General features: G+C 40.9%; 1 protein-coding gene across 1 annotated transcript in view; it reads left to right on the forward strand.

The window, feature by feature from the left end:
* Positions 1 to 23,002, forward strand: part of COL3A1 (collagen type III alpha 1 chain) — a 113,698-nt gene that overhangs the window by 75,675 nt on the left and 15,021 nt on the right. The window contains exons 29-40 of the mRNA XM_086955350.1: positions 676 to 720; positions 1,495 to 1,593; positions 1,782 to 1,889; positions 5,325 to 5,378; positions 12,141 to 12,194; positions 12,276 to 12,329; positions 13,997 to 14,050; positions 15,162 to 15,269; positions 15,435 to 15,488; positions 17,239 to 17,292; positions 21,605 to 21,766; positions 21,905 to 22,012. Coding sequence (XP_086811476.1) covers positions 676 to 720; positions 1,495 to 1,593; positions 1,782 to 1,889; positions 5,325 to 5,378; positions 12,141 to 12,194; positions 12,276 to 12,329; positions 13,997 to 14,050; positions 15,162 to 15,269; positions 15,435 to 15,488; positions 17,239 to 17,292; positions 21,605 to 21,766; positions 21,905 to 22,012 — 954 coding nt within the window. The remainder of the gene's footprint in view (positions 1 to 675; positions 721 to 1,494; positions 1,594 to 1,781; positions 1,890 to 5,324; positions 5,379 to 12,140; positions 12,195 to 12,275; positions 12,330 to 13,996; positions 14,051 to 15,161; positions 15,270 to 15,434; positions 15,489 to 17,238; positions 17,293 to 21,604; positions 21,767 to 21,904; positions 22,013 to 23,002) is intronic.

Consider the following 23,002-nt stretch of genomic DNA (forward strand, 5'->3'; position numbering starts at 1 on the left):
ATTTATGTTGTCATGTTCCATTAGAACCTCAATGGTTCACCCCTGTACACAGGGCAAGAGAGGGCCCTGTATTCCCCCCTTTCTTTGCTCACTGCCAGCAGTTATATAAAGCCGAGTCTGGTGGCTCAGTGGACTAATGCATCCATTATGCCTGTGTTCGACTTCATGGTCACAGGTTCAAATCCCGGTGGAGGCTGATAAAATGAGTACCAGTGAGTTGGGTAACAATGAGAATCTTTTATTCAGTGCCAAGAGACCTGCGCTTTACAAATACGCATGTTATGTTATTTTATGAAGGAAGAACCTCCATGACACCGGTGGCAGTGAGGAAAGTCGTAATATGCTTGGTGGAGCCTTAGGGTACCACTGAGCATGTTGCAGCCCTCAGACTGCTGACAGGGCTCCAGATGGGCAGTCGGACCGCTGGTGTGGCAGTGGCAGGGCTGCCACCCACACCCCAACATGAGTCTGGCGGTCCTCGGATAGCCAGACTCGTAATTGGGCACTTAGTTTCAAATGTGTTATGTTCTACTATTGTAATGTAATACTAGCAATTTGATGAGTCTGGGATGTTTATTGAAATTGGATGCTTATTGAAATGTTAGTGAAATGTTAATGTGATTGAAACTGGCTTCATGATTTAACACTTGGCAATGTTTTTCTATTTTACAACAGGGCCCAAGAGGAGAAAATGGTAGTCCTGGTGTCACTGGTAGTAAAGTAAGCGTAATACTAAGAATCATCTTATTTACATAAAGTACATCGTCTTGTGACAAGCAAATCGAGTATCACTTTAGTTATAAGCAGCACTTGAATATTAAGCATTACATTTGTGGTAACAGTATACTCAGACAAGGCCATGTTTACAAGCTGTGGATTGAATTCCTATCCCTGTACAAACAGAAAAGAGATGCAGAGTAAAAATGAGACCCTTCACCTATTACAGGACCAATGAGTCACTCTGTTCAACACCTGCATTTTAGATATTAATGGAAATATTTACCAGGACTTTCCATCAATGAAAACTCTCTCAAAATTATCTGAGGCGGCCCTAAGTCTTGAAAGGGTATTTACTTTCCAGTATTTAAGAAATTTTCTGCTGGAGAGATACCCTTTTCTCAACCCATATAGTACTCTGAGCACTTTACGTCAAAGTGGCATTGCATAAGTTAATACATCACCCCATGCTTCAAACTGATATTCACTGGAGGTATAGCCAACAGTCTCATTTAAAAAAAATAACCAGTCCAATATTCACTTGGTATACCCTCAGCATACATTTCCAAAACAAGGTTTTAATGAATTCTTAAGGATTGAAGACATACATTCACCAGTAATTGTTCAAGCGGTAGACATTTCTCACAAACAATAATAATATTATCAAGCTTCGATACAAATATATAAATTATCAATCCTTGATAAAACAAAGACAAAACAGATACAATATATGGAGTACACATACGATTTGCTTAAGTAGTGTCATTGCTATTTTAGGGTGAAAATGGAATCCCAGGTGAACGTGGAGCACAAGGTCCCGCTGGCAATACAGGAGCAAGAGGTGTTTCTGGCCCCCCAGGTCCAGAAGGAGGCAAGGTAAATATAGAGCTGTTGATTGTGTTTTTTCTCCTTATTTATTATGAACCCCAGGTAATATTTAAACCAACAATTCTTGCACGTAGTAAAACTACAACAAAATACTACTGTTTATGAACCATGAGCTTAATCTCATAAAATGTTAGGCATTCATTTTTATACATGTTATTTTTCGATATTGCTTTTAGGGTCCTGCAGGTCCACCCGGTCCTGGGGGAGCAATGGGTCCACCTGGTCTACAAGGAATGCCAGGTGAAAGAGGAGGCTTTGGAAATCCTGGTCCCAAAGGTGAAAAGGTAACCATTCTTTTTTGCTACAATATATTATTATACTCCATTCAATGCCATAAGGTGGACATTGGCTACTGGGTCACAACTCTGATGGTACAGGTGATATGCCACTGATGTCTTGGGGTTCTTTCTATTATGATACTGCAAAGTCCGTCGAGTACAACCTTTCTGCACTTGACTCTCAGGGTGGCAACAGGTGAGCAGTGAAAGGGTTCTGAGGAAGGTAGTGGGGAGGCAAGATCTCAGAAATCAATGGTCTGACAATGGACAGAATTGTATATTGTCCAGCACAGTGTTTAACTTTTTGTTAAAAAAAGTACTATCATTTTACAGAAAAAGAAAATACTTCACACTCCAAATGTGTCTCAGGTGGAATTTTGCAATCTGTCCATGATGTTTAGCACAATACTGTTATACTCTAAGGCACTGGCCTCCCCTTCCAAATTTCAATTCAATTAAATTTGATTCTTTATTCGATACAGTTAAAAATTATCATAAAAGCATAAGTAAATACATGATATGAACAGTAAATGATTTGTATTTCATCTGAGCTAAAAATCTACAGCAACAGATTCAAACACACATACTAAAGACTCTTATTTCATAAGCAGCCCCATAATGTAGTGTAAAATTATCACATAGCAAGCCCAATACTTTTGGCAGCCCCACCTTCCTCTTTCTCATTCAGGCCCTTAAGAACATGGCTACCGAAAAGCAGACCAGGGGATGAGATAACAATAAAAAAATATATAACGCCACCCGATATTATTTAAAATATCCTCGCTTTAAAATGAGGTTTGAGGTAGTCGTTCCTTTCTATCACATAGAGCCTGCAAAATAGGACTAGGTACAATTCAGTTTGTGTTGAGAGGTTATCACACGAGCACACACTCAAATCTGAGTGGTTATGCGTTTTTTCTGGATAACCTAACATCAACGGTATCCTATTCATGCGAAACCTCAATAGTATGAATTTATGTTCTGGACTAATAACATTTACTAAATCGAAGTACCCTCCCTCTATCAGTGGGGGGTTCTGGCGACAGGCATTGACTGCCTGTTTCTCTCGGTTATATTCCTTCCTCTTATATTCTGCCATCGATAAAAACACATCAATAACCTTTTGTTTTGAAACCTTTGGGCATGCCATTGGGTCCTTAAATAATTCAGGAAGGCCAATATCCTTCAGGACTGACTCTACATAGCCAAGTCACCTAGATCTTCTGTGGTTGTCCATGCTTAAGCAATTCCTTATTTCCTTATTATAGTTTGTGTCTGGGACACTGTGTCCCTCCGCCAGATTGAGTCCCACAGAAGAATTGAGGCTAAATGTATTGATTCTGTAATGTAGGGCAGGCCCAGTTCCATATGTAAGTTTTAATTAGAAGAAGAGGGAGGCCCACTATGGATTTAAAAAAGTTATTTTTAATAGTTTGAAGTGAGTCTGTCGCTACCATACCCCACACTCCAGCCCCATACATTACTGCCACCTTTGCTTTGGCCAGATAGATGTTTTTTATCAGTAGTTATGGTCTTGCACCGAGTTTTTGGGTGAAGGATTTTATGGCCGAAAGACTTCTCTCCATTACAATTTTCCTTCCTTCCATTTCTTTCTCCAGTGAGTTACCCTACATCTGGGCAACTCAGGGAAAGATTTAGGTATTTTGTAGACTATGGACTGGTGCAGATCACTATTAATACCCTAAAATGTTAACTAGGCAATCAGTTCTTTTAGCTCCAAAAAGTCCATATTGACAAAAAGTTAACTTTCTGACAGCAAACATCCTCTTTGCTCATATTAGGTGAAGTTTCTCAGTCTGTTCTTATGTTTTCCCATATTATTCACTCAAACTTCATGATGATTCAGAGGGGCAGGTTAGTTCTAGTTCAGCCAGCGACTTCGCACTTCTGGGCCTCAGCCTCAGTAGCAAAGGATCCTGATGGCAGTCTTGTGCATCCCTTGATGACTGAGGTTGAAAGCATGCTTGGCTGGTTTGTCAGCAGTTCTGGTCTCCGGGCTGACACAGGTTAGTGTTTGTCTTCAGCAAATGAAGCCTCAGAGGACCAATGTAGGCAGATAATCAACTACGGTAGTTGCAGCTCCCAGACCCAAAGCAATCGGCTGGTCGACTTTTGAGATTGCGGCATACAGTTTGATATAGTGGCTCCTGTGGTGGCAGTATCAGGCCTTTAAGGTAATTGGCACAAATGCTATCAGCGTGATGACAAGTTGATACACAACATCTCATGCAGTTCAGAGCATGCCCTGCAATGGGAGAATGGGGACCCCTGACTGTCTTTGCTCCTTACCAATAGTTAGTTCATTGTAGGGGAACCCGGGGCCACTACCTGCTCCTAAAATGTTTTTGGTAAAATGATTCACTTTCTATTTTGAATGCACCCCATTTTCCTTTTAGGCCACCATGCCTGTGACTCTAATCAATCAGTGTGGGTCTCAATTTGTGACCTACCTCAAGCATATTATATGTATCTGTATTTTGTGAACCAACCTATTAATACAAAGGTTGGTTTACAAAATACAGATTCTTTCAGTAGAAGGTGGTGTGCAAACTCAGTCTGATCTAGGTCTGATGTCTTGAACAAATTAAAGACTTATTGGTAAAATGGCCACCTAGACAATCAACCTGTTCTAGAATACTTCAATAAGATCACTCCGTCATTCTCTAGGAACTTCTCACCAATGTGCAATCATTCCCAACTGCTACAGGGCATAAGCTAACATTCAACTAAACCATACCCAATCAGGTCTTACTCTCCAGACAATATAAATACACGCTGAAATAATTGTAAGTTCACATTTGCATTAGGATACTAAATTTCTTATTAAATAGAGTAACTGCATTTTAAAAGATAATAGTGGCATGCCCATTTATTAAGAGGGATTTTCAGGAACGTTTCCATTAAAGATCTGATATAATAGATATATTAAGGAAAAATGTGACTAGTCACTCCCAAAAGAAGTATTGTAAGTTTTTTTGTAAGTATTGTGAGGCATGCACATGGAACACCAGTGTTTTTAATGAAAAAAAAGGGACGTTCGAGCCTCTGTTTCTTACCCAAAGGTGACTGTGGACAGGGTGTTGTCTGGGGATTTCATGGAGGCTCTACACCACAAAAACATTTCTGTGGTTGGTCTTTACTTCTCATTGTTTTTGTGTGGTAAAGGGACATAAGATCTGCCTGCAAAAGTACAAAAGCCATTGGCAAAACCATGTATCAATAAAACAAGTTAGGGTTAATATTTTCAGCATGAGTCAAACAAAAAGAATCACTAATACCAACTACAAATTGTTTATGTTTTAAACCAACAGATTGCATTTACTTGAGTAGCCATTTTTAGCAGGTTCATTACATGAAATAAATACCATGCTGCACTTCCTAATCTTTATTCCATAACATTGTTTAATTTCTTTCTTGCAGGGTGAAGTTGGATCCAGAGGTGGTGATGGGATCCCTGGTAAAGACGGAGGGAGAGTAAGTGTGTTTTTTACAAAAATGTTCTTTAATTTATTGCTAACATTTCTAAACTTGCACAAATTGATTGGTATGACCCAAAGCATATAATATTTGTCTACAAACCAAAAAATCGCTGTAGTTGAAACAATTATCAATGGAATGGCTATATTGGCAAGTTATGAGCCCTTTGCGCAACCAGGGTATTTAATGTGCAACAAAATAAAAGAATCATCATGATTGGATTGTAAAATAAACAAAAAGGTTTTGACGAATAACTAATTAAGGGGCATATTAGCAAGAAACTCGTTAAAATTATCGCCATTTTAGCGGCAGGAAACTGCAGTTAAAACGGCGATAATGAGCTTGGTAATATGCGTTATAAAATTCCAATAGAAGCCCAGGTTAGATGTGCAGGACATCTAACATGGGCTTCTATTGGAATTCTATAACACATATTAGCAAGTCCATTAATGCCATTTTAGCGGCAGTTTCCTGCCGCTAAAACAGCAATAATTTTAACGAGGTTCTTGCTAATATGCCCCTAAGTGTATATCAAAACCTCCCTTCTCACAATGTCATGTAAAAATTGAACATAATCGCATTCCTAGAAGTCTACTCATGAAGCTAAACAGAAAAGCATGGGTAGTCAGTTCCACCTTTACCACAACATACGTTTACACATATTCTCTATTCACTACCATTCCGGGTAGAAAGCAGCACTGGGAGCAAGATTCCAGTCATACTAGTGGGAAGCATATGTGTCTTTTACTCTGGGGTCAACAAGGAGTTTAGGAATGCCCACAAACATACATCTTTGTGGGTGCTCAAAAACTTGCAAGGAAAACCACAAATTAGAGTGATCTCTTCCTACCAATTGAGTAAGATTTATTAGTAAGAACATCTACGACTCTCCACTCTCATAAAACCAATTATGTCTTTCATGAATCTCTCTAGGAATTACTGGTGGAATGAAAATGAAAATCTGGTCATAAATACATTTTTTTAGAGAGAATATACCTTTGTGAATAAGCGCGCTAGAGTTCAAAAGTTAAACAAGAACTGAGACTGGTTAGAGGAGAAAATGTCCACACATTTTCTGGTCAAAAACAGACTACAGGGCAAAAAGTCTGTGATATTTTTTACCTGCAAAATCGCAAACAAAATTGTGTGTATTTTGAAGGCTTAAAACATTGTATGCAGGCCTCCAAGTTTTGAATTGAGAAAAGTGAAGTCTATGTGTCTAAATGTATGCATCTAGATTTCACCGAAGGTATAATATACGCCATCACCAGAATTATTATTATTATTATTTTGAAGCTTGTAAAGCTCGCGGCTACCCCCATCGGGGGTGTCCCGGCGCTGCAGACGAACGGCAACCAGAGGGATTCAAAGAGGGCTAGATCATGGAGAAGAACCAAGTCTTGAGTTTCCTCCGAAACAGAGGCTCAGATGTAGTGAATCTAAGTTCCTTCGGTAACGGATTCCAGAGTTTGGATGTGACCACAGCAAAGGCCGGGCCCCCAGTGCGTGCAAGACGAAAAACGTGGGGTATGCAACAGGCGAAGATGATTTGATCTGAGGTCACGTACAGATTGTGTCATCTTAAGTCTATGCCTCAAGTATGCAGGGCCTCGTCCGTTGAGAGCCCTAAAGGCAAGGACCAGGGCCTTAAAGTGTATGCGGAACCTCACTGGTAGCCAGTGCAGTTTAGCCAAATAAGGTGTAATGTAGTGGCGATAAGGAATATTACAGATTAACCTGGCCACGGAATTCTGCACTGTCTGAAGACGGTTAATGAGATACGCTGAAGCTCCTACATACAGACTATTAGCGTAATCCAAGTGGGACGTAATTAGAGCATGAACCACCGTCCTCCGTGAATCCATTGGGAGAAAGAGAATGATTTCTTTATTCATTCGAAGCTTTCCAAAGCAAGATGCCGAAACTTTATTGATTTGGGTTTTACAGGATAAAGCTATATCAAATTGGAAACCCAAATTACAGGCAGCTTGAACTGGTTCCGGAGGGGGGTTAAGCTCAGGCGGCCACCAAACATTGGCTGGAATTGGGGATTTCTGATTAAAAAATAAGACCTCCGTTTTATCTGTATTCAGTTTGAGATTATTGGAGGACATCCAGGAGGCGATGTTCACCAGGCAGTGTCGGAAATTAACCATGGAGCTGTCAGAGTGGTCTTTAAAAAAAAACACAAGCTGAGTATCATCAGCATAGAAGATCACTCTGACGCGCCAGGATTTGATCATTTTTGCTAACGGAGTCAGATATACGTTAAATAAAAGAGGGCTGAGTGCAGACCCTTGCGGGACCCCCCCATGTCAATGGTTTCTCTGTGGAGACAAACGGCCTGAGGAAGACCTGTTGAGTTCTGTCCATCAGGAAGGATTTCACCCAAGCAAGCGGGGTCCCTCCTATGCCCACCTCACTAAGGCGATCCAACAAAGTGTCATGCGATATTGTATCGAATTCTGCAGATAGGTCGAGGAGGACCAGCATGGCCTCCTCTCCCCTATCCACACACTCGTGAATTGACTCAGACACCAGTAGGGCCGACTCTGTACTGAAGTCTGGCCTAAAGCCTGACTGGGAGTCATGTAGAATCTGGTTAGATTCTAAATATTCGGACAGTTGCTCCTGTACCGCCTTCTCCAGAACTTTTGATGACTTGGGTAGAAGTGAGATCAGCCGGTAGTTACTGAAGCATAGTGGATCGGCATCTGCTTTTTTTAAGATCGGTAGCAGCATCGCAAGTTTCCACAGAGAGGGGAAAAGGCTAGATGGCAGGGAGGTATTCCAAATTTCTAACAAAGGGTTCATCAGTAGAGGGGCCAAGTCACTCAGAATCTGAGCCGGGGCCGGGTCAAGCGGGGAACCTGATTTACATTTTAGGAACAGAGACAGAGCATATTCTTTGGTCAAGGGTTTAAATGAGGTAAGCACTTCATCATGAGAAGTGTCATTGTCTACAATCGCCGCTGAATGACTCTGATTGATTGCTGCCGAAATGTTAGCGATCTTCTCATAGAAAGAATCTGACAAGCCATCACAAAGCAATTGACTTGAGGCAGCAGAGCAGGCCAAGGCAGGGGGGTTAGAAAATTCTTTAACAATGTTAAAAAGGGTCTTAGTTGAGTTTTGCGCTGTTTTAATTTTTTCTGCAAAATGATCTCTCATAATGCTGCGCTTGAGTTTATGAAACTCTTTAAGAGCTGATCTGTAGAGGGTTTTGGCCGCCGGGTCATATGACCGGTGCCAGGCACGCTCCAGTTTTTTGCATCTGCTTCTGTCCTCCCGTAATTCCTCTGTGAACCAGGGAGCCGAAGGCTTGGACCTTAGGGAGGTAAGATACTGCATTGGGGCAATTTGCTCAATAGCGGCAGAAAGATCATTGTTCAATTTGGATGCCTCCGCATTAAGGTCACCTGACAGTGGGCCTGTATTGCTCATATATGTATGTTCCAAGGCCTTACAAGTGATATTATGCCATTTTCTGCCCTGTTCTCTGATCTTGGATGCCTGATAGGCAGGCGAGATGAGGATACTTCAAACGGGATCAAGAAGTGGTCAGACCACGTGAGAGGCAGAGAGGGAAGCACCTTGAGTTCAGCCCAGTTGGAAAAGATCAGGTCAAGAGTGTGGCCTGCTGAATGTGTAGGACCCCTGACCCACTGGGTCAGATTCAGGCCTAGCAGAGAGTCCAAAAGATTCTTAGCACGTAAACAGCTGCTTACATCAACATGAAGGTTAAAATCACCTAATACTGTGAAATGGGAGTGTAAGTGACAGATCTGCAATCGCCGCTAACAGAGAGGCCATGGCGGATGGGGGGGTTCCGGGAGGGTTATATACAAGGACACCCAAAAATATGGCAGAGGAGGCGTCTAAGATGGAGAAGTATAGGGCCTCAATGGAAACTACATTTGGAATTTTCCTGGTAGTGATCGTCAAGTGAGATAGGAGAATAACAGCAATCCCACCACCAGCCTTCGAGCCTTCACGGTTTATGCCTGTTAGTCGATAGCCTGGGGGAATAGCCAGGTTGATGTCTGGATTAGAAAAATCCTTAATCCACGTTTCTGTAAGAAAGAGTAGATCCCAGGCCTTCGACGAGAGCAGCAGCCATATATCACTAGAGTGACACGGCAAGGAGCGACAGTTCAATAGGCCAGCCGTGTAGGTTCTAATAGGTATGGAAGGAGTAGGGACATTTTCTAGTAAACCTGGGCAATTTTTTATGGCGGTAAAGGAAAAGGTACAGTTATTACATTTGAAATGGGGGACACAACGTGCCGCAAGATTGCACCGTACCTGAGGAGTACAGGCCCCCTTGTTCATCGCCATAAGCTGAGATCTGGACCAGGGTCGCCTCTGAGTTGAGTGGCAACTGGCAGCGTGCTTGGCCCTAGGCGCGGTACTGGCGCGGACGGGCGCAGACGGGCTTGCCTTTGGCGCGCCCGCTGCGCGTCGTTAATACCATGGGCTTAAGAAGCTTAGCCCGCCAACCCCTGACTCCAGACTCCTCCCACAAACCCGGAAGTGAGGGAAATCACACAAGAACGCCCCCGCTACCCTCCACATCAATCAGGCAGCGCCTGCGGTGGAACGGGGTAGGGGGAATAGGACAGGTAGGCAAAGTACAATTTTAAAATATTCGTGCACAACACAGCGTAATTTAAAATAGCTTACAGACCTAGATCGTCTGTCTGCACTTAAAAGCGGCTCTAATAGTCCAGCAGCTAGCGCACAATCACCCCTCGAGGCAGCGCGCGTCCAATGCGCGACGTGAATACCATGGGCTTATGAAGCCTTGCCCGCCAACCCCTGACTCCAGACTCCTCCCACAAACCCAGAAGTGAGGAAAATCACACAAGAACGCCCCTGCTACCCTCCACATCAATCAGGCAGCGCCTGCGGTGGAACGGGGTAGGGGGAATAGGACAGGTAGGCAAAGTACAATTTTAAAATATTTGTGCACAACACAGCATAATTTAAAATAGCTGACAGACCTAGATCGTCTGTCTGCACTTAAAAGCGGCTCTAATAGTCCAGCAGCTAGCGCACAATCACCCCTCGAGGCAGCGCGCGTCCACTGTGCGACGTGAATACCATGGGCTTAAGAAGCCTATCCCGCCAACCCCTGACTCCAGACTCCTCCCACGAACCCGGAAGTGAGGGAAATCACACAAGAACGCCCCCGCTACCCTCCACATCAATCAGGCAGCACCTGTGGTGGAACGGGGTAGGGGGAATAGGAGAGGTAGGCAAAGTACATTTTATAAATATTCGTGCACAACACAGCGTAATTTAAAATAGCTGACAGACCTAGATCGTCTGTCTGCAATTAAAAGCGGCTCTAATAGTCCAGCAGCTAGCGCAAAATCACCCCTCGAGGCAGCGCTCGTCCAGAACTATTTCACTTAGTTGTTTTTGCAGGTAGGTGAGTGAGAAAGCAAATACATAAATAGTTATATACAAAATGGATAATTGTGAATTTAAGACTTGGTATACAAATATCAGATACGGAGTGTGTATTTCTATGCTACCTCTAATAAAATAGTAAATTAAACCCCTAAACACAAAACACTGTGTTACATCCTGCTTTCATTTCTTCTTTGTCCTTCCTTAGTGTTTCTCATTTCTATCTCTGCATGTCTCTATGATGTCATCTGTGTTCCAATTGTATTTGCTTGAAAGCAGGAACAGTTACATCTGGAGGCTGAGCTGAAGTCCATCTGCTCCTGGTGGGGTTATTTCTATCATTATACAATCTTATTCTATTTATCTACCTGACCTGATTTTATTCTACAATAAACCTAAATTGTTACATATACTGGATTTATGGACATCAAGTTATTACAATTTTGGCGACGAGGATGGGATGTTATTACACACTGTCATGAATTAAACGTGTTGTATTAAGTTGTTTTGTTACTGAAGTGGGTAATTTGATAATTTAAATCTATCTATCTATCTATCTATCTATCTATCTATCTATCTATCTATCTATCTATCTATCTATCTATCTATCTATCTATCTATCTATCTATCTACGTCACTGTCAATCCCCCTATCATGCAAATACGCTTTGTGCTTCAGCATGTATGTTTATGCCATTTCTTTCTTCTTGTGCAGTGCAGTGGCTCGCGTAGGGTGGGCTGCGGGGTGGCGGGGCCAGGGAGGGGCAGAGTGGGGTGGGTAGTAAACTCGGACATACGACAGAACGGAGGAGGTTACTTTCCTCTATTCTGTCGTATATCTGAGTTTACTACCCCCCACCATTTCCCTCTCCCTCCCCATCGCCCGCAGCATGTCCTACGTGAGACGCTACTGGTGCAGTGTCTATAAAACTGATGTTACCATAACCAGGGAATGAAGAGTTAAATCTGTACAGTTAGATAAAATCACATGGTGTAGTCACTATAAAAGTGTATGTTACCATAACCTGAGAATACAGGTTTAAATCTGTGCAGTGACATAAAATCACATGCTCAATGCCTTAGAAGTATGAGAAGTGTTGTTTTCTCATGTAGTGTTTCTGAAATGCAATTTGTGAGTCATAGACACAAAAGGTAAGCTGTATTGTGGTGCAAAAATGATATTTGACCTTTGCAATGCAGTGAAAAATGTGTGAGTGGGAACTTGTGTTTTTTACAAAGTTATTGCAGATAACACATTATTGACCCGCATTTGTTTACATTGGTGTGTCATAAATATATTTGAAGCAGTGATGTACTCATAACTTGTTTTTTTTATTTATCTCAGGGTCCAGCAGGTGCCATTGGGCCCCCAGGTCCAGGTGGTCCATCTGGAGATAAGGTTTGCACCTTTTGATATTTTAAAAGACTTTTAATTATATTTTGTAGGCACAAAATAATACAAAATATGCATTTTTTTCAGGGTGATGCTGGTCCCGCTGGCCCTCCTGGGCCTCTTGGCGCACGTGGGGGTCCTGTAAGTATTTGTTACCTATCATAATAGCAGTGAGTGACAAGGTTGTGGAAATATAAGCAATTGTCAATGTTACCAAAGTGAATAAAATGTCAGTCAATATTTTTAGCATTTTAATCATGTATAGATGCAAAACATAACTCTTGAATTATAATTGGATTATAATTTGCCCAAACGCAACATTTCTAACAATAAAACAGCATCGTAGACTGTGGGCATGTTACTTCAAACCGTTTCCCAATCATTTTAGCATAAACTTCGAAACGTTCTTATGCAGATTCTTTGTACTCTACAGAATTTACCCCTTCCAAGTAGATTCTCAGTCATAGAACACAGGTAATCTGTGTCAAAAGGGCGAAATATATAAAACAATGAAAGTAAAAAGAGTGCATATAGATATGTAAGGTACATTAAAAAAAATAGGCCATTCGAAATTGCATACCCAGATAGTATAATCTGCCTGCAATACCCCTCAGCCATTTTTACGGGGATCCTGCTCACAGATGGAATTGGTTTGCCACCATATTTCCAGGGTATCCTTTGGAATAGCTAAATCTGAACTCTCCATGAAAGTCTTGGAATATTTCATTAGTGCCCCTTCAGCAGAATCAAAGGAATGTTTACTTATTCAGTGAAATTTGACATACGTACTTAGACCACATCACTGCTTACCTAAGAGTATCTTGTTTTTCGTAAGAATGATGTCATGTGTTGGTGTCACACTTAACTTCACCTGAATGAGAGTTTCACTGACCTGGATCACCAAAAAGTTAAAGAAAACACTAGATTTGTTGCTGGTTGTCTCTACCTTAACACACTTGTAAGCAAACAAAAATATCCTATTTTACATAGGACCTGTTTTGAAGTGGCAAGAGGACACCACCCACTTCTAGTTTTGTGAGGCATTTAGCAGGAAATTAGCACAGGGGCATTCTGTAATATTATTGAAATGTGAGATGCCTGCTGTGCTTCACATAAGTCCAACTAGCCTCAATGATACCATGTCTTCCAACCTCAACAAGGAAGTTAACACTGGAATTATTTCCCTACTGACCTCAAAGACTTTGTCAATCAGCTCACTGTCTGTAAGATTCCGAAGATGCAACTTTTCCAACTACATCATACTCAATAAACATCCTTAAAACTGATGCCATTAAGTCCTTCATCTTGGTCTATGTTCCTTTTTCCTTTGCAGAATTAATGTCCGATTGTATGTAACACATCAAATGACTAAATCAGAATCGAATAATGTTCTGTTTTTCACACAATACTGACTAGTCTTTCATTAATAATCATGTCCTTCCATTTCCCCCTCTTAAATGATTATATTTTTGACCCTATGTAGCAAGCTGTGATGTACAGTCAGCAGCATTGACTTGTATAAGTATCCTCGTGTGTGTCTGGAGACAATAATGAAAGCTGTCCATTTAAAAGGAGTTAATGTAAAATTGTTGAGGAAAAAAATAAGCAAAACCGTTTTCTATGGTAGAAATTTGATTTGAAACTTTGCAGTGTGATTATTTGCAGTGCAGTATGAGTTATGTTAATCTTTTTGTACCGTGTAACAGTATGAATATTTAACAACTATTCAAATCTTCAGAAAATTCCTTGTATTACATGGTGGTTACAAAAATCATTTATACTAATTCCTACACTGTGTCCCTGTGCAGGGAGAGCGTGGCGAATCTGGTCCTCCTGGCCCTGCAGGCTTCCCTGGAGCTCCAGTAAGTATAACTTAAATGTATTGGAAGGCATATTAGTTAATAGCAAGCTAAATAATTAGTAAACATCTATGACCATATAGCCACTGTAGTAGATTCATTATTTTCAATGTGGTTTTCATCATTATTGTTCATACATTTATCCAAACTGTGAAAGCTAAAAGTAGACAGAATTTATATATTTGCAAGAAATATAGAAGCAATAGTAAACAGTGATATCAATGGACTACACTTAGAATAGCATTTGCAAACAGGGCTGAAAAGAACAGGACACCGTTCACCATTGCAGGAACCAGTAAGTGCTATCCATAACAATGGGTTTAGTAAATCAAAGTGGTGGAGGAAGGCCTGGCTCACCCAGCTAAGTAAAAAGTGGAAAAGGGGTGATCATATGAGATGAATTTGATTAACATAGTGAGAGTATATAATGTATATAAACATTGTAAGTCACAAAATGAAGCAGAACATTTTAAGTTTGTAGTACAAAAAGGGGGTGCAGAGGCAAATAAGGAATTGACCTTGGTGAGAGTGATGCATTTGGCTAATTACATGAGAAGTAAGGAGTTCTGTTTATAGTTTTGAAGAGTAGTACTTGTGCCTACTTATGAGGGTTGCCACAGTTGTAAAAGGTACTGTATCCAAGTTATAAGTCTGGGCAACCAACAAGGGAGAGGGCACTTAACATCTTGTATCGTCTTAGGTAGAAGTGCCATATATTCTTTTAGAAAATTCTTCCGACTGATTGTTCTAAGTATTCCAAGGTTCTAATTCTCTATAATGCAGAAAGTGACCAACAAGTTTAAACCTAAGCCATTTCCGCCATCCTAGCCCTCTTCACTGTACAAAAAATCCCCTTACCAAACTTATTTTTTGGTATAATCTAAGAAGTGTCTGTTCATTCCAGAAATATTATTTAAAATGACATGATAAAATCTAAATCACTGTGCTAGATATGGCAACTCCTTTTTCATATGTTTAAAATGCTTAGAAATATCAAGCAACAATAGCCTAAGTGCATTTTGCATCAGGCAACCACATATTAACAAGACTGCACTTTTGAAATGTAACAGTGCCATAACAAGATATAAATTAAAATGTAATTCTTCAAAAATAGGGACAAAATGGAGAATCCGGACCCAAAGGAGAAAAAGGCCCTGGAGGCGAACGAGGTGAGCCCGGTCCCCCAGGATTGGCTGGTCCTCAAGGTGGCCCTGGAGCAAATGTAAGTATCTAATGATCACATATACCAGCATTACTTGTATTGAGCATTGCACTACCAAAACAAAGTCTGATTATTGTACATTTAGACAACTTTTCTTATTGCTATTGTTGCTCATGCCAGAGAACATGTACTGATAAAAACATAATGTCATTATTCACAAAATAGGGACCACCAGGCCCTGCAGGATCAAAGGGAGATCGTGGTTCCCCTGGTTCACCAGTGAGTATTAATATATGTTAGTATACATGTTGATTAAGTATGTTACATGTGTCAGCTTGCTACCCAATAGTTGCATTGTTTGATATAGAACATCTTAATTGAAATGGCTGCAAACCATGGTCACTGAACCCATCAATTTATGTTAATTACAGATTCTGACTTGTTACGTAGACTCAAGTGGTACAGGCTCACCTTTTATTTTATTGTGTTTAACGACTCATTTGTTAACTTCGAGGTTCAGTAACTGAAAATTCCGGTAGTTCCTTTCACATCCAATTATAATGTTCCCTTGGCAAAGGTGCAGCTAATAGGTGGTCTTAGAATAGTGACTAAATTTATGGAAAAGATATTGATAGAACAGCTGTGTGTGGTTTTGGATTGAAAAAAGACCATAGATATTTTTCCAACTGAATACATGACAGGGATTGATTTTTCAATTGAGTGTGAATCAAAGGAATGTATTGATACAGATTGAATCAGTTGCAGACTCTAACTTTCCTTTTAGACATCTCAGTGACCATTGATAAAATATAGAGTTCATTGAAATGTGATTGATTTAATGACAGCATTTGCAATTTGCTATCCATCGCAAAATTCAAACTAGGAATCCCTTCATGAATGATTGAATATACTTATATATGTTCATGCCTCTAATCACAATTGTGAAGTGAGGGCATTTTTCATGGTACTTTATGATTTGCAATATAGGTTCTCTAGATTGATACATTGTATGTTCTAGTTGTTCGAGTTAGGCATGTATGCATTTTTCAACAACTAAAATGTTTGTGTGTGTTTAGGGTGTCTTTAACAGATTTTTAAAAATATATGTTAAGAGAAATATGGTATAAATTGTAGACAACAAAAACTCAGTCTCAGTGCTACTTTAGACCACTGAAATACATAGAAAGCACACATATCTGCAGGAGTTAACCTACGTAAAATACTAGAACTTTACTACAGTTGTCCTGGTTATTTTCTGTTGCTAGAAAATATTAGCAAAGGAAAAGATGACGGTGAAGAGTGCCATTTCACAATAAATAAGTTAGCAGTTTAAAGTGATATTGAATTTTTATTGATTTGCCTTAAATGTAAAGATTTACAATCCTATGCCATAGCAGCAATATAGTGCCTTTTGAGGTTCAGGTAGTACACAGCAAGGTTCTGACTGTTCTGCAATTGATTATCTTTGAGAATTGAAATACATTATAAAGCAATTTGCAGAAAGGTTATATATGAGCAATAGCAAACCATCTCAACCTTGCAAGAGTTCCGAAATGCTTTTTCATCCAAGCATAATCAGATCTTCAGCAGAATTTAGTATGGGCCTGTTTCCCCATATTTTGAAATGGATTTTCCTGATTCAATACTTTGTGTGCACTACTATAGAGAGTCACTACAAATTAAATAAAAGATGCCTAACAATATCAAATAATTGAATGCCAGGTGATATACCTACTTCTTTAATCTGGTTGATTAATACTCTACTGAATATGGCTGATTTATCAATTCACCGTAATAGTGTTCACATTTTTAGAGTTAGTATGAGTTTAGTTGTTTTTACTTAGTCTATTTATACTTGCCCTGTTGAGGGGGGAACAAAACAAGCAATAATGCTAATGGTATTACAACATGCTTTTCAAATGATAAAAACATGTAATAATAATTTGAAATATCTGAATCTTCTTTCACAGCATGATGTATTTTTCAGATATTTATTACACTACTTATAAATGGTTGTTTACTATTTCAGGGTGCAGCTGGTTTTCCTGGTGGTCGTGGTCTACCTGGGCCCCCTGGAAGTAATGTAAGCTTATCTAAAATGTTGCTATTATTCTTTAAAAATGTTTTTGTTGGGTAGTTGAAGTGTATCTACTTCTGAAAGGGGCTGACAACTGTATTAAAGGTACATAACTCAGATTTTGAAATGAAAAACAATATGAAGGCCCTTATTACATAAAATGAACCTCATACCTGGTTGGTTAGTGAGCTCAGGCACTATGAGGTTATGTAAATAAACTCTCTCCAACCAGGTGGAGGAGAAGTAGGGCTAAGTAATAATTTTTCTGACTGCCTGCTTATTTTATATTCAGTTAGATTATTGAACAGCAATGTAACTGTGAGTTGGAGGTACACTCTGCGTGCCCCTAATGGGTGGTGGGCCTACCTGGCCTCTCCTGGCGGGTGAATAGGGTCCTGGAATATCTTAACAAGTGGGTGAGTCTCATGGAGACACATTGACACCCTATGCAAACACAGCTCACATTCAAACTAGTACTTTTCTGGTCTACATGAGGGTGATATTTGCCTAGAGAACACTGCAATAAAACCACCAAATTGGTGTTCAATTGCAGTTTTGTAAGGAGTTGGGCCTTGCATTTTGTATTTACATTCATTGAACAGCACTAACATTTCCACAAGTCAAGCTGCTCAAAGCCAGCCGTAGTATGTAGCCACACTATCTGTTTGGATGTATATGTTTAGCAATCTGATTAAAAGGCTTGGTGGATGGAGCGTGATTTCCCCTGATATTTTGGCTTCTGACTTCCTGTTTTGCTGACTTTGTTTTTGCTGCCTGTAGGACTCTGGGCACTTTACTGGGCACTGATAACCAGTAGTAAAGTGCATGTGCTCTTTCCCTAAAACATGGTAACATTGGCTTATCCACAATTGGCATATTTAATTTACATTTAAGGCCCTAGTAAGATGCACTATATGTGCACAGGTCCAGAAATGCAACTAGTGGGCCTGCAGCACTGATTGTGCCCCGTAAACATGTCTCTGGCCATCCATTGCAGAGACTATGGGGCAGATTTACGAGTTCTGGCGTATCTCTGCAAACAGCAGGGGTGCGGCAGAAAATATGCGACACGCAATTCCCTCCCTGCACCATCACAAATGCGTTACATTTACAAGGCAGCGCACCGCGGCGCAAGGATAGGGTGATGCGTGTCACATCCTGCGGCGTAAGGGCGACGCATTGCTGGAGTCATGTCGCAAGCACGGTGCAGCTCAGCAATGCTCAGGGGCGCCCTATGCCTAACATGATGCGTCACTCCCTTGCCTGCTTCAAGCAGGCGCAAGGTTTTGACGTAGCATGGGTGTAAAAGTGACAAGATTTCACTGCGTCACTTTTAAGAGGCGTTCCTGCGATTTTACGAGGTGACCAATGCGTCACAGAGGTGACACAACGGCTGCGTAAATGTGGTGCATGGGGCTTGTAAATCTGCCCCTATGTGTACAGTTTTGAACAACATTGATTGTGCCGCCCACTTAGGTAGCACTTTAAACCTGTCACAGGCCTGTCATTGCAGAGCCTTTGTGTGTGGTTTTAAACAGCCATGTCAATCTGGCAAGTTAACACCTAGCCAGGCCCAAACCGTTTTTAATACATATAGGTCACCTTAAAAGTAGGCCCTGGACATCCCCCAGGGCAGCATGCAGTGTATTTAAAAAGTTGGACATGTTCTTTTAAGTTTTACATGTCCAGATAGTGAAAAACTCTTAAATTCGTTTTTAACTACTGCAAGGCTTATCTCTCCCATAGTTTATTATTGGGATTGCCTTATTACATTGTATAAGTGTAATTTCCAGTTGGGAAAAAGTTAGATATTTAGAGTTTCGTGTCTCAGTACTCACAATTTAAAATCACAACTTATGGTAAAGTTGGATTTTAAGTCTAAAAATTCCACTTTTAGAAATTTGGCATTTTCTTACTTTAACCTTTTCATGTCTGTGCCTATCTCTGGTCAGGCAAATCTGGGGTGGGCGACAGCTGGGCTTTATGCATTAGCTCTAGACAGCCACACAGAAAGAGAGCTTTGGTGTGCCTGATGGGCAATCTACATCCGGATGGGTCATCCTGGGCAGGATGGGAGGGAGGAGCTGACACTTGCACCTGAATGGGCTGTGCCGGTTCCCATACAAAGAGCTGCACACCCCACTGTAGTGAGTCTGGAACCAGGACAGAAAGGCCAGGAACCTTGTGCACTTCAAAAGCCTCTCTCTGAAGTCTCCCCCTCTTTAAAGGCAAAACTGGGTAAAAATACTAGACATCTGACACCACCAACTCAGAACACTTCCGGAACTGAGGACATTCTACGATGAAGAAGGACTGCTATGCTACCAGGAGGAACTTTCCACTTTACCGAACTGCTTTGGCGTGTTGGCCTGCTCCCTACTGTTTCTCACTTGGGAGTGAGAAGGTCTGAACTTGCATCTCTACATCCCAGAACTAATGTATCTCCAAGGGCTTGTTGGCTTACCTCCTGTTTCTGAAGTCTCGGGGACATCAAACACTTCACTCTCAAACTACAACCAGCACCTTGACTCTGGCTGCTGTGAGTCCTGCTCTGCCAAGTGGTGCCAATGCAGTCCTGGGCCCTTGTGAGTAAGTTCTGTGGCCCAGAAAATCAATGCATCGACGATCTTGAACCGATCAGGACTGGCGCTTTTTCTTCAAAACCAATGCATCGCCACTGCTGCCCAAACCGCGGACACTGAATCGCTGACTGTGTGACGCATTGTTCCCTGTTTCTGATGCATCTATGACTATGCGCGACTGGGTGCCAATGCATAGCTCTTGGCTGCACGCATAGCCTACAGCCCAGTGGTTCAAGGGCACTGCATCACCCCAATGTTCATCACACCTTAACTCTCAGCGCATCTTCGACTTGGCCCAGGTCAGAACAGATGCCTCGCCCAGATCTGCGGAATCAACAGCAATGCTTTGCTTCCCTTTCTTCACACATCACCCTCAACGTCAACCCATCCAAGGGACTGTTCAGAGGCCCTGCATGGGTCCTGTATCCAGCTTGCACTCCATCATGGTCGAACAGAACCTTTAGATTTGCCCTGATCAAGTGCGACCAGATAACCCTGTTTGGTGCTTTAAGCACTACAAAATAGTTTATTCTTTAAAAATGTATATCTCAAGTTCTACTTATTGGATTCTTGTTGTTTTGGTCTTGATTTAGTCATAAAAATATTTTTTATTTGCTGATTTAAAGCAGTTTGAGAAGGTGACACAGCTAAGTAAGTGATTAAGTAGCAATGTCAAGCAGGACATAACTGATGAAATGAATGCTAGAGGCTTCAATTTTTAGGAAAAGACAGTGCATGATGGCTATGGACTGTTTTCAACAAATTAGCTTGATTACAGGGGTGTGAAAGAATGAGATGTACCGGGTTGAAATGGAACAGAAAAGCGTAGAGAGCTGTACAACAGGGTGAGTTGGAGGTAATTGGCCTTATATTGACGTTATTAGTTGTTATGCGTTATAGGAAAGTAGGAATAAAACTCAATGACAAGTACCAGAGAGATTAACAGCTGAGTAGTATGGGGCCGTAAATATTTAACAGTGCAGACAAGCATGATTGTGTGTGATTTCAGAGAGGACATAAAATCTTAGAACCATGGTAAGTGTTTAGGTTTTAGAGATTATGTGGGTTCACAGATGGCCGATTTGTAAGTGTTGTGATTCTATCATTATATTAAGGGAGCAGTTGATAGGAGAGTCCCATCTCCTTCTGTGAGAGAAAGCTTAGGTAATGGTACAGACATGGTAGTGAGAGATAAATGTAGACTGCAGTTTTCAAATAGATGAGAAGTAGAGAAGCTCAAGGGTTGTGCAAGGTGATTGTGAATGTGACTAAGAAAAACTGACAGAAAGCTAAATACATTTTTTTGAGGGTTGGCAGGAGATTAATTATGCAGATTGGAGGAAGATGGATTCCGATGTGGGGTCAGTGATTTGAATTGCATCACTGTGTTAGACATGCATATCAGATAATAGGCTTTTAAGTGTTTGTATGGGGGCAAATTGAATGTTTGTGATAGAGGCCTTATTGCCTAGTGATGCCTACAGCTGAACAAGGCCATGTTCTCTGGAGAGGATGAGGGTGAACTCCCACCAAAGGAGACTTCCATCCGTCATCATTGTTAGTTGTATAAAACAAATTATAATTCCTAACCACATTCCATCACCTAGATACATCACGCAGACTAAAAGTGTTAACCTTTCTTAGAAAATTATAACAGATACCAAGACTTTTTAAAAAGTAATGAAGGGAATACACATTAGTTCTAAGGACCATTTTTTGTTTGTATTTGAATTTAGGGTAATCAAGGTCCACCTGGTTCTTCTGGAGCTCCAGGAAAGGATGGGCCCCCTGGTCCAGCTGGCAGTACAGGTCCACCAGGCAGTCCAGGTGGCAGTGGTCCAAAGGGTGAACCAGGTACACAAGGCGAAAGAGGAGCTCCAGGTTCAAGGGGAGAATCGGTGAGTAGGCAGGAGGCAAACATGTTATTTTACTTTCCACACTGGCAGATTTATCAGTATTAATAGAACCAAAATAATTAAATGATCACAGGCTATATGCCACATAGATGAAAAAAAATCCATTTATGTTTTTTACAGGGTGCCCCAGGTCCTTCTGGAATTTCAGGCCCAGTCGGTTCACGTGGCATTGTTGGACTTCCAGGTCTTCAAGGCAGGGCAGGTGCTCCTGGCATTCCTGGCCCGAAGGTAAATTCATGGAAATTCTACACAGATTCACTGACCATTCACAGAATGCAACAGAAACAATAAAATTGTATAGTTAACACAAATTACATGGAGCTGAAATGAGGTGCAAGTGAAAACTTCACAGTGGTTTTAGGCACACAATATGGGTGACAATATGGGTGTACAACATATGTACAAATGTGTGAAAAATTAATTGAAAGTGACATTAGCAGTCTATGAATGAGACGTAGAGTGGGGCGATAAATAACACCACTGATTGTTCACAGAATTCTACAGTGGGAATCTCACTATTTCCGAAGACTTTATAACTATAACCATGCCTCTATAACCAAAGTAAATTGTGTTACTACACCCCAGTCCCCTCCAGTTAAAAGATATGCGTTTGATGGTGGAACATTTGTCCTTTTCTAGGTTATGGTTGTGGTAAATGTTTGCATTTAATGGATACTGGTAATTAATCTTGTGGGTATTAGCCAACACCTATATCAGCCATCCAGTGTCTCTTCATCAACATATAAGAGCTATGGTGATTGAGCAGTAGTCACACAGCATGGACAAATCATGGGGCGCTACCTGCTGAGACTATCTGCTTTTGATATTCTTTATTTTCCTACTTTATTTTTACCCCACTCAACAATGTGCTTTTCCTTTTCATCTGGAATTCTAAAACACACACATATGGCACCAGCACAGAGCAAGGGTAAAATGCATTAAAAATAAAATAAGTTTCAGGGTAATATTTTTCTCAAAAAGTGAAGATCCCATTTCCAGCCTCCGGTGGTATAACCTGACTTCCTTAAACATATCATTGGGATGCTGTTGTGGAATTTATTTGCAGTACCAGAAAACAAATGACAACAGCATGGTGATCAAATATATTTCAGGCAAAAATCTGAATGTGTTGCCCTTTGTGTTGGATTGTGTCTCAAACTACTCCACGAACCGTGTATCATTATGGTAATGCAAAATGACACCATATAATTGAGGACT

This window comes from Lissotriton vulgaris, chromosome 2_1, assembly GCF_964263255.1.
Source record: "Lissotriton vulgaris chromosome 2_1, aLisVul1.2, whole genome shotgun sequence".
NCBI classification, from domain to species: Eukaryota; Metazoa; Chordata; class Amphibia; order Caudata; family Salamandridae; genus Lissotriton; species Lissotriton vulgaris.